Consider the following 13,072-nt stretch of genomic DNA (forward strand, 5'->3'; position numbering starts at 1 on the left):
TTCTAAGGTAGTTGCAGCATTTAGAAATCATTAACTATACATTCAACATTCAGTTCAAATGTAACTTTGGCCTCATGTCCCGTAATTAAAGTTCACTTAGCGCTACAAGAAGATTAAAAATCACCAAGATAAAACTATTTCCAAGTTTGTTTTTTTTTGTTCCTATTGAAGGCTGTGCTCTGTGTCAATCCACAGACTAATCCCTATCTCTGAAAATAAGTCAGTGCTGCAGTCACTGAATATTAAGTGGAGTTACGGCTCCACCAGTATTTAAGCAATGGCATTAGGACACTATTTATGAATTTCATGAGTGATATGCATAAGACAGCATATGAACTTTTTCATAATTGTGTTACGTTATTATATTAAAATGTGTACTTGTTCTATGTTAATGTCAAACTAAGGTTTACTATGACTATCACCTCCTCCCTTCCATTATTGCAGTTAGTTTTTAGCAATATGCTGTGATACTAGGCTAAGTAATCAGACAAAGCAAAAAAATATTCATTCCTGTAGCAGGATATTCAACCTAATTCCTTACTATATGGAATAAATAGAGCTGGAAATAATACATCCATGAAAATATTGTAACAAAAATTTTGGCTGATCTTTCTGATGTGATAAATTTCCTGAAAATAACTATGATTTTCAAAAGTTACCATTAATAACCTGTATTCCGTTTCCTTTTACATCCCTTATCTTCCATTAAAAAAAAACCTTAAAGTTATCATGCTGAAACAATAAAAAAGGATTTTATAAACTGCGCTTTATCACCCATTGATGGGTAAGCACAAGCAGTAGATATGGTACTATTAACACAATAGCCTTTGTCCACTTTGTGACCAGGAAGAACCAGAGAGGTGTATTTGAGGTCACCTGTTTCTGTAGAATAAACCCGAAAGCTCTTGTCCCAGAAACCACAGATAAGAATGTAGCGATTATCTGCCGTGACCACGAAGCAATGCGCATTGATCTGGATGCTCTGATCCACAAGGTCTGTGATCTGCCGTTTGTTCACACCCGAGTTATTGGCTGTAACGAAATGCAAAACACATTTTACATGTAAGCCATTCCAACACCTTCCTGTCATCCATTTACAGGAGAAAATGAATACATTTAACTTTCAATGAACTGTGAATTTGTTGTTGAGTAAGCATTTTGAGTATGAACATTTAGAGCTGTCTATATGGGTGTCAGAAATACAAAATTATTGTGAGATTTCTAGTTTCCCTTTGAATAAGAGAAAAGATTTTACAGGAGATGACAATTTCTTATAAGCTGCCTGATGCACTGCATAATATGTGGTAATAAATTTAGTGCTCTGCAGAAGCAGTCCCCCAAACCATTCTGAACCAGGGGAAAGTGGCAGAAGTCAATTTAAAATATGAAATCAATATTTTCTCTGCAGAGAGACAATTCTTGGTGGATGGTATCTCTTCTACAGAAAACACCTTGTATTGTGTGGCTTGGACAGCCCCATACCTCCAGATGCTTAACCAGATCAAAGCCATAAGAATTCAACCAATGAATGATGGGAGACCTTACTGTGGTCTTCAACATCCTCTCGAGGGGAAGTGAAGGGGCAGGTACTGATCTCTTCGCTCTTGTGACCAGTGACAGGACTCAAGGAAAAGGCAAGAAGCTGAGTTAGGGGATGTTTGGGCTGGATATCAGGAAAAGGTTCTTTATCCAGAGGGTGGTTGGGCTCTGGCAGAGGCTCCCTAGGGCAGCGGTCACAGCACCAGCCTGAGAAAGTTCAAGAATCATTTGAACAATGCTCTCTGGCACAGGGTGTGGTTCTTGGGGGGTCCTGCACAGGACCTGGAGTTGGACTCAATGCTCCTGATGGGTTCCTCCCAACAGCATATTTTACGATTCCATGAATCTATTCAAACCTAATGTGATTTTCCAATACAGCAAAAGTAAGCCTTATAACCTGCTCCTCAAGCAGGGAGCCAGGCCATGGACAGCAATTTTAAAAGATGCAGTGACACCTGGGAACAGACAGATGGAAAAGAAATGGTTCATGCAGAATCCCACCAACCCGACTGCCAAACGGAGCTGTTAAGAATGATGCTAAGAAGGAGTGGGAGACCCCAGCTAATGTGCTCTGTACTCCCTGTAACACAACAGACAAGATATGGCAATACAAGGCGTGTTCCATCTCAATATTAACTTTCTAAAAGTTCAGTATATAATCTAAGTTAATTTTATATACTCCATCCAGAGTCACTGGAGGGGAAGAAATTGTTTCACATGACAAGTCATCTCACACTGTAATAGCTGTCTAAGTGCTAGACAACTCCAGAGGAGAGCTTCTCCTTCTACAGTAGTTATGGATGGAATCTTGACAACTAACTTCAGTTAACTGAAATTAGCTGAGTTAAAAATAATTCTGAGAAATATTTTTTGCCTAACATAAGAACTGAACTTAATGCGGATAATAATCTGATTTTTTCCCTACTTTTTGTTATTCTACTTAAATTGCTCACAATCATATGAAATGGGAGACTCAACCCAAAAAAACTCAACCAAAGAAACAAAAAAAATCACCCATTCTATTTTAAAATTGCTTGGGAAAGTTAATATCATGTTTATGTACATTCTAAGAACACATATTTAAATTACCAGAGCCTCTATGTCCACCAGCCAAAAGATAACAAATAACAAATTATTCAGATTTCCAGAACAGAGGGGCACAATAGTTGTGCCCTAGCTTGTGAGAGAAAAAACTAAGGAGAAAACCATTGTCATTATATGAGATCAAATGTAGCACACAGAATGAGAAAGCTAATTCTCCTGAAGTACTTCTATGTGAATCTTTCAAACGTGAATATTGACACAGACAGAAAAGGAATTTTATATCTGGCTATATTTAAAAATTCATTTTTTTCTCAACAATGCTACAAATTTGTCTCTAAGCACCTTCCCTACCCTCAATTTCTGTTTCAAATCACTGAAAAAAAACCCACCTACAAATAAAATAGGTGCAATGAATGAGAAACCATGATTGTTAGGAAGTACCACAATCTAACAATTTTAGCAGATGCTATTTCTCAAATAATTCACTCTCTCAAAAATTCTGTATTTTAAAAAATACTATAAATTAAAAAAATTCAGTCTTTTCATTATTAAATTAGTATTGCCAACTAAATCCAAATCCTAAAGTAAATGAAAATAAATGGATCTGCGTCTGCACTGATAAACATAGTGCTGGCTCTAAAAAAAAGAAAATATACTAACTCCACAGGACCCTCACATTTTATTTTATTAATGTGACCTGATAAGAGAACAGAATTATAGATATGGGCAGACAATGTAACTGACTTAATTGGTTGTTTCTTAAATACCAGTTGCTGGTGATGTTAATAACAAACAGCACTCGTGTAATTAATTCAGCATCAATAGCTAATGCTTTTAGTTCTCCAGGACTGACAAGAATAAATATTTTCCTATTTTCTGAGTTAAATGAAGCATAATATACAAATATAGCTTAATCAATAATTCCTGAAAATGCCAATTTCAAATATATTGCTACATTTTCATCTTGACATACCAATCAATGGATCCATTTCAATTGGAAGATGATGGGCTTGATCCAAAGAATATCCAGGGGCTCCCCGAAGGCCTACACATGAAAGGAAGAATAAAGCACATAGAAACCTTTTGATACGACTTTTCTAGGTTTAAAATTTCATCATGGGATTACTATATATTTTTAAAAGTAACTTTTTACTATTTGTTTTATTAATATTTTAAGATTTCTTCCTCTGTGCTACACAAATATGTATTTGTTAATTCTTCTGTTATGTAAAAGTGACTATAAATGTAGAAGCATCAACTTCATCACCACTTCTGCAGCCATACACATTCATTAAATAACTAATTTAAAATACTATAAGAGATAACCTCTCTTTTTTTACATTTGAGCAGAGATCTTAGCACAGAAAATAAAGCTAATTAGATTAAACATTGTTATAAGTTTCTTACATATGGAAACCAGTATGTGACAGAAACTTGGACCTTTTCATGGATTTATCTAAAATTTTTAGACGTAAAACTGTAGGCTAAAGTAAATGTGCCACATTTATTCCTGTTAATTCTATTCCGAGCAGTCCTTAAGATGTTCAAATGTGCATCAGGGGCTGCAAATTTAGCATTTGTTATCTGCTCTCATGCACAGACAGCACTGCTTTGGCTTTTCTGAGCACCTTCCCTGGCATACAAATCAAATTGTCACTACTGAAAACACAACTTTTGTCACAAACTGCCATGTTGCACAAGAATACCCTCGATAATAGGGCATACAGATTTCTGGAGAATAAAGTTCATTTTCTACTACACCAATAGACAACTGGAGGAGGTAAAAGAAAACAGGGTCTACAGCTAGCTCTGCCATTTTCAGAAAGACACTGCTCTGAGAACTTCTTCCCTTCTTTCTGTCTCTTCTTTCAAAATCAAAACAGTTTAGAACAGATTTTTATTGTTATTAACTTAGATTTATTCACTTCTATTGTGAGACGTCTATGTAAACACCTCCTGCTGTTTTTTAACTCTAAAGCTCTACATATATTCTACAACAAGTAGTCTGTGTATACACTTCTGTAGATAAATCTATCCTTTATACTAGAGTTATGCTTTATTAAAACAATATTATAGCAATAGTAGAAAATTGATACCCTGTCCTGGATTAGCCTGCAAAATAAACAACATGGCCAAGGAGGATGTAAAAGATAAGAAAATCATTACAATGAGGTTTGATTCTCTAAACGGTTTCATTTTTCTCTCTTCCCATTATAGTATCTTTAGAAAGTATTCCTCTTTTTGCAATCTAGACCAGAGTTTTACAAATGGTGTGGAAGTTAATTTATGGCTGCTTCATACTTTGAATTCTGAATGTTTGCAACATGACTTATGATTTACAAGAGTAATGATTTACAAGAGTATGATTTACAAGAGTATAGAAGAAAAACTAAAACCTTGCTGTTATGTGCATCATAAAGACCAACATAACATCACTTAAGCTAAAGGACTTCAAGTGACTTCAAGTCAGTTTTTAAGGAAACCCTTGAACTCTGACATATTGCGATATTAATGAGATTAACTCCTTTGTAGTAAAGTACAGGCAGGAATTTTGTCTTCCCTTGACTCGACAATCTGGATGAGAAAGAGCTACTCTAGAACTAAACAAGCATCCTCAAATAGAGGAGACATAAATGACGATGGGTACAGAGTACTTGGACGGAATTCCTGAACAACTGGGGGAAAATAAATTAGGAATTAGCCAATCAACATTAGTCAAAGGATTATTAAATTACCACAGGACGGTTTCTGCACCTCTGAATCATTCTTGACATTGGGGTCTTCCACTGAGAACACTGCCACAAAATACTTTATAAAATGTTTTACTGGATTTTTTTCTCCTCCAGATTTTTCCCTTTACTTTTAAAGAAATGGGAAAAATATGATTTACATGTAATGGAGTTGCACCTGATGTCTTAAATGTCTGTGAAAGGCAATCAGAAGTCCTGTTCTCCCATAGTATTCTCTAAATTCCACTGCGTAGTTTGTGTGTAAACAGAGGACAGATACCTTCTGCATATATGCAAAATTTAACATTCATGCTATAGTTATTCAGATGTTTAGAATAAAAGGGATATTGAACTTATAATTGCTATTCAAGAATTCAGAGTGATATTAACTTTACTTGCCCTGATAGCTCCTCTAAAGCATCCCTATAAAGGAATTCTCTTTCATTCCCCTAATTTTTGCTTGTAAGAAGAGTCTTGGTCCAGCTTGTGCACAAGGTGGTATCCATTTCACCTGAACTGAATTATTCACCTATGAGAGCTTTACATTTAAGTCAGTGAAACTTAGAATTCCTACATATCTACTGGAGGCAGACATCTAACTGAAACATCACAAATTCCTCACCAGTAGGACCTATTCCTGTCCAGGATCTCTCTTGTCCAGGAATGGAGGACTTTTCTTTTCTTAGTCTCTATAAACCTTCTGACCCAGATATTGACACTCTCAAGTACCAGGTACCTTCTACTTTTTTCTCAGGTGGTAAGAAACTTTGAAAAGTTTCCAGATAATCCATCATAAGGGCTATCACGGCAGGAAACAACCTGAGAAAAACATGTTTATTCCCTCATGTATCTCATGGTCCTATCACCTATTTAGCAATGCCTGGAACAGCCTCAGAACCTACATGTCCAGGTGACATGGACAGTCCTAATGGCAATATGGAGAGGTGAGCAGAGGGGCTGGAAGGGAATTTTGGGATGGCCTCATTGGCTGGGCTTTTGAGAAGGAATGAGGAAACTTCTCTTCAGAGTAGTTCAGCATCCAGCTGCTTTGGCTTGCTTACAGTCCCAGATATTCCAACAGTGACACAGAGGAAGGCTTATGACAAGATCCTGAAATCTCTCTCAAGCAGCACACAGGGATGTGTACACTCTCTAGCATGCCAGTATGTATTCCTGAAACCTGGGACATATTAATATTGGCTGTGTTGAGAGCACCAGCATTCTCCTCCTGAAAAGCATTATATCAAAGACTGATCCTGAAGTAACCACAAATTGATTGGCTGCCATGGTGATGTGCTACTCTTAAGGAAAGTGTTTCCAGGAATGACACCAGAGAAAACAGAAGCTGTGATTATTTGACACAAACCAGTAGAAACTAAATCTTGGTGCAAAGGCAGGAGAGTGAGCTAAATTGCACTCAAAATTAAAGCTGCTTTGTTAAGGTCTCCAAATTTGAACGAAATATGCCTTTGAGGACCTACCTACTGTGTTGTGCCACCGATTGACTGCAAACAGCCTGCTGCAGGTGACAGTCACCACGGCAGGGATGGTCAGGTGGGGCAGTGTGTTGGCTGCCACATGTGTGACAGGGGAATTTGATGGGAACTTCAGCACCATGATGACATCCTGCTGCATCTGATCTTTAAACATGAGGGGGCTCTGTGGAAGGAAACACTGTTGAGTAGAAAGGAGAAGAGAGCAGAAGAAAACAGAAGGGATAACACAATTAGTGAGGAGGTCTGAGGGAAAACGAGGTTAAAACAGAGCAGGCAAGCATGTGCACATACAGGGAAAACAACACTACCTGCGCATCTACTCTAGTGATGGACGAGAGCAAGATCAGAAGCTATTATTGGAACATTACATGAGGATAAGTAGAGAATAGGTATGGTAAGGGTTATCATTACAGGGTGCAAAATAACCATTAGCATTAATTAACATACAGCAGAATGTAAAATTATTCAGTAGTTAATATTCATAAAAGAGATATGTCTTAATGTGTTAATCAATCAATATATAATAAATATTAATTCTCTAAACTACAACAGTTGAAAAAAAAAATTTAAGTATGACTCAAAATTTCACAAATATTTAATTTTTCTTAATGGATTCTTCATATGAAATACAGCACTTCCAAACATAGACAATTTATTCTATGTAAAGCATATGCTTATCAGGGAGTCTTTATCCTAATACGTTTATAATAACCTAAGCCTGTTTCATGATTCTACAAATGACACAATTGTTTGTACATGGACAAGGATGATTACTGAGTACTGGTTTTAATGATTTCTTTTTCAACCACTGCTATAACAAAGAGAACTATTTCTAGAAGTTCAAATATTCCTTTCTGCTTATCACCTGGAAATATTAAAAATATATTATCTATATCTTAAGAATATAAAATAAATATGTACGTTTGACTTGTACACATTACTTAAAATAACACAACCACTTCAATTGCTGTTTTTGCAGCGTACAGCTAGATAGAGTGATTTCCTTGTATATAATGATTGAAACTACTGCATGTACTACTGTTGATTTAAAAAGCTTAAAAGAAATATCTGGCTCTAAGCAGTTTATCAAAGGCACTCAGGGGCACAGAGATCTGTCTTGTTCAGTCTGGCTGTTTCATACAATTCTTTGCAAGAAACACAGAGAAGAATGTGATGGAAATTAATTTTGGAGTTTGAACTGAAACTCAAAATATACATTTCATTCTCCCAAGGGAATGGGTGGGAGGATTCCAGCACGATTTGAATTCAAATACTTCATTTTTGTCAAGCAGACATTGTTCACAGATCAGCCCCTAACAATGCATCTTTTAAAACAGAACAACATACTCACTCTAAGGAAAGCCTGCAGTCATTCCCACCACTTGCAGAAACAAGAATGCAAATATGCATTTATCGAGTTTGTATTTCTTAAGGTGGGGCCTTCTTATACAATATCAGAAATGAAGAGCCAGGGCTATATGAATCCAAAGCTAGTCACACCTCCACCTTGCGCTGCCAGAGCCCTGTGATTTGTTGCTACCCAAAGAAAGTATGGCTGCATGGGCAACAGAGGGCATTAAAAGTGTTGCTTTAATGAGTACTTTATGACCTACAACAGATCCTAAGGTTCAAAGGGAATGCATTCCCAGCCAGCAGTCATGTCTCACCAGGTGCATGGCAGAGCTCCGAGGTGGATGGGGCTCAATGAGCAACTGCGATGGCGTCTGTCCAAAGTTCTGTATCTGCGCCTCCATGGCCTGCAGGCAAAGGAGAGGGACTGTCAGGAGCAATATGCATCAAGGAGAGAGGTCAACACACTGTGTGACAATGCAGGCATATCCCAAGTCAGCCATGAAAAAAGTCCAGAAAATTCACCCGGTGCTCTCCTCCCAGGCTGCAGACTCATCCAAGTGTTAGTATTTTGTAGACAAGCTTTGCTTCTCCTTTCAAGCATGCTTCAGTTAACCAACTAACCATTCTCATCTCCAGTAACTGGCATTATACGTGAAAATGTTAACCTGTGAGGACATGCAGTTCAGGTCTTGAGAGAGCTTTTGGTTTTTTTGCGCTAAAAAGAACATATATACCTTAATAAAGTCCTTTGTAAGGAGGAAAGTATGAGGATCTCTAATAAAATAAGCCTCTGGAATCTTAAATGGGGGGAAAGAAAAGAAAACTGAGAAAGAAAATTTATGTATGAAATATAAAAAACCAAAATAAGTACTATTTCAACAACATTAGTAGGTGAAAACAAAAAAACGCTGCACACAAATCTTGTCAGGCACATTAACGTAGAAATCTTTCCAATTTGCATCCATTCACTGAATATTTATTTTATCCTTAATGTTATTGCATTTTTGCATGGGCTTTCAGGCTTCACAGGTTAGAAATGAAAACTTAGAAATTTAAATGCATTCAAGACAAGTCTAATTTCAGAATAAATCTTGGCTAATTCTATAGGTAGAATAGAGCCCATATACCACAATGCTCCTGCTATTCAAACAGTTCATTCAAACAAAAAAATATAAGATATATCTTAAAAACTGGCAAAACATTGTTACTTGTAGAAACAATACTGTTAGAGAATACTTATTTTTCAGGCAGGTACTATTTTATTTGACCCTGTAAAAGTGAGAATAAAGCATTCATAGAAAACGAAACTGTCAGATTTTGAAATGCACAGTGCATTATGTACCTGTATACATCCTGTACCATGAACTACTGACCCTCAATATTTTTCTTTTGAGCTTTATGAATTTTTCATTGGCTACACAGAATTAATTAACATGAAAACCCACCAAAAGCATTACTGTCTTGGTAAACTTTGTTATTTCTTTCAGATGTAAAATGGTAAGAATCACAATAAATATTCCAGGATACAGAAGAATCCTTTTAATGTACATATTTTGTCATTCTTCAAAGCCAATCTGTGCTTTCCTCTACTTCACAGCATAGATAATAAGAACAGATGTCAGAAAGAGATTTCCTAACAGGTCACTCATGTCCACCACTCTTAACGCCCTAGACTGACAGGTATATAATGGACTACCACAAACAAACATTTGCTGAAAAAGAAACTCAATGCAAAGTCCAGTCAAGCAGCTGAAGGACTTTGAATAGATTGTAGCCCCAGCACATTTGATGCTGTAATTATCCCAGTACAGGTGATTTCTTGTTTGTTGACTAATTCAGAGTGAACTTCAGCCTCCAAGGCACAGACTGTTTCTTGGGAACTGGCGAGCATCTCAGGTTTTATTAACATCATTTGATGATGAATTAATTTAAAATCAAAAAATAATTTTATACAAACCAAACACATTTGCGTGGGCATATGTGTATATTCATGTACATGTCCATACAGCAGCTATCTATATGTGCCATACAAACTATCTCTTTGCACACTGTGTAGATGCCTTCACTCCTGCAGACATTTCTCTACAGGAATAGAAAATTCACTTCAAGTCACATAAAGATAGCATTTTCTATTACATTCAGTACTTCAGAACTGATTTACCAGGTGAGAAGAAGGGAAAGGTATTATACTTGATTATGAATTTCATTTTTCAAAATTACAAATACTAATATTAACAATATCAGTATACATCAGTGTGATATATACTTCCACACATATCTGTCAATGACATTTTCAGAAAAGTAATTTCCATTTTTTGTTTTTTTTTCCAAATAATTATCAAGGTTAATTTAATTCTAATTTTTGGAAGAATTCTGTGTTGAAATAAGAGTGTGAATTGTATTTGGCAGCAATAATGAAAAAACCCAGATTGTCCTCTCCTACCCCTTATAGTGATCCCTTAAATGATACTTATGTTCTCTCGCAGGAGCACTGAAATGAATTATTAATATTTTTCAATGCAGGCCAGTTCTAATTTACACATTTACTTTCATGTTGTCCAGTCCTGGCAAATTCTGATTGTTTGGCTGTAAATTCTGCACAAATAAATTTTGCTGGCTTTCCCTCTTAGTTCAAGTAGATTTATGGAGGCAATAGAGGACAAGAAAGAGAAGCAGAATACAATCACAAACTCACATGAATTTTTCAGATTAAGAGGAATGGATACTTAAAATATAATGGTCAAAAGCAGCTGTTATTTTACAGGTGAAGATGTGCTGGTAAATGCTCACATACTTTATGCTCCCATAATTTTAAAACATTTAAGTTAATGTCAAGTCCTTTTGTAACCAGAACAAATGCAGAATCAAGACCTTGATAGTCAGGGAACATTGAATATTCTTGCAGGCTTGCACATACAAGACTGTCCCCCACCCCATGGATAGTAATGTTATCCTTTTCATTTGAAATACCATTTTTAAAACTGGCACCTCTTAGAAGCGTTAAAGAAGCTGAACAGTGTTTATTAAAAAACACCCATAACATTTGGCTATGCACTGAGCCTGTGGTCTGCACACCACCACTGCTGCGCACAGCTGCAACTGGTATTGCTCTCTGGAGCTCACAGTACTTACAAAGGACAGAAAAACCTTGTCAAAACTTAACACAGAAGATAAACATAAGCACACAGAGATAAAGTGACTGGCCCAAGGGTATTCCTAATGCTGCCTCCTATCAGATAACTTGACACAAAATGAAAAGCAGGTACAGAACAGATCTGTGAATAATAATGTAATACATTGATTTGTTTACAAGAAAACTCTGGCTGTATCTCAAATTAATCTGAAAACTGGTAAGTGTACATTGCGGTTTGTCTTGAGCTGTAAATCATCAAACTTTAGATTTATTTAATGGTCTTAAACATTTCATTCTAATTAATCAATTCCTTTTTTCCCTTCAGATCTTGAGTATTGTGTAAAGTGCTACACCACTCCCTGAGACACATATTCTAGTCAATTTAATACAAATTTTAATAAAATCAAGTTTATTCTCATTTCACCTTCAAATGGCCTTCATGGAGAAACAATGTAAGCTTGGAATTCAGTGGCTGCCAGATTAAATGCTTTCAGAACAGCAAAATGGCAATTATATTAGTTTTCCTCAATAAGGTGTTGCAGAAAAGCTATTTAGTGAGCTGATTTGAGATTCCCTACTGTTTTTAATACACATAAAATGAGATTTGTACTCCAGACACTTCAGGGAGTATCTGTTAGAATATGATCATGTATTCAGAAAAATAAAATGGCTCTCAGCTTATTATTTGATAATAATAGGTCAGAATGAGGAAAAAGAAAATCTGCAAACTTGCTGGCAATTCCAAGTTTAAAATTAGTTGATCTCACACGAGCCAATTTATGCACTCAAACAAAACACACCTCCATAGGACTTAATACTGGCCATTTAACAATCATATAAAGAAATATCTATTATATGTTTTGCATACATTTTGGTCAAGAAAATAAATGATTGGTTTCCATTTTTTATGCTTAAAGGTAGACTGTACATTCACAAGGACATTGGAATGCTCCCCTGCCCCCTGACGGATGAGGTCTTAGTGTCAATTTCCCATGCAGTGAAGAGTTCAATACATCTACTTTGCTTATTATGCAGTATACTGAAGTATTTGGGTTTTATTTCTTAATTTTGATTGAAATAAATACAAATATGCTACTAAATAATTCAAGCATTCTGCTTCTTTAGGTGCAAGAATTACTTTTAGTGGTCAAAGGCAATGCCTCCACCAACAAGAAGTGAAACAACAGAAACAGAGCTGCAGAGCAAAAGAGTTGCTCTGAGAACTGAAGAGAATGTTCTTTTCACTTAGAAGGGACCTACAATAATCCCCCTGATCAACACCTGAATGCTGACCAAAAGCTAAAGGAGGTTGTTACGGGCATTGTCCAAAAGCCTCTTAAACACTGACAGGCTTGGGGCACCAACCACCTCTCTAGGACACCTGTTCCAGTCATTGATCAACCTCTCAGTAAAGAAATGCTTCCTCTAGTCCAGTCTACACTTTTCCACAGGCAGCTTTGAGCTATTCACGTGTCCTATCACTGTATACCATGGAGAAGAAGCCATGTTACTCTTGAGGAAGCCCTGCTGAATAGATGTCCACAGCAGGGTTTTCCCACCAGGCTGGCTCCACTGAGGGCTGCAGACCCCAACAGTGACTGAGCTCTGCCAGCTGCACCCCTGGAATACTCATCTTCTGTGACTTGGGAGCCAATTCTCACTCTCCAAAGCTTCTCTGCAGATTGAGTGAAAGCATGGCAAAATAGGGGTGGTTGGCATTTTCATTTTAGAAGCACAGTCCTAATCTAAATGCAAATGCTAGAACTGACTCATCTGAA

The 13,072-nt window shown here is 36.6% G+C and overlaps 1 protein-coding gene across 8 annotated transcripts in view; it reads right to left on the reverse strand.

The window, feature by feature from the left end:
* Nucleotides 1–13,072, reverse strand: part of NBEA (neurobeachin) — a 470,218-nt gene that overhangs the window by 26,947 nt on the left and 430,199 nt on the right. For 4 of the 8 annotated variants that reach the window (XM_085061573.1, XM_085061567.1, XM_085061552.1 and 1 more), the window contains 4 exons: nucleotides 8,476–8,565; nucleotides 6,794–6,986; nucleotides 3,557–3,628; nucleotides 877–1,032 (listed from right to left, as the gene is read on the reverse strand). In XM_085061573.1, coding sequence (XP_084917699.1) covers nucleotides 877–1,032; nucleotides 3,557–3,628; nucleotides 6,794–6,986; nucleotides 8,476–8,565 — 511 coding nt within the window. Of the gene's footprint in view, nucleotides 1–876; nucleotides 1,033–3,556; nucleotides 3,629–6,793; nucleotides 6,987–8,475; nucleotides 8,566–8,895; nucleotides 8,959–13,072 lie in introns of all 8 variants that reach the window. The other 4 variants (XM_085061583.1, XM_085061560.1, XM_085061542.1 and 1 more) reach the window with 2 other exon arrangements.

The sequence above is a fragment of the Lichenostomus cassidix genome, chromosome 1, assembly GCF_008360975.1.
Source record: "Lichenostomus cassidix isolate B80296 chromosome 1, HeHo_3.0, whole genome shotgun sequence".
NCBI classification, from domain to species: domain Eukaryota; kingdom Metazoa; phylum Chordata; class Aves; order Passeriformes; family Meliphagidae; genus Lichenostomus; species Lichenostomus cassidix.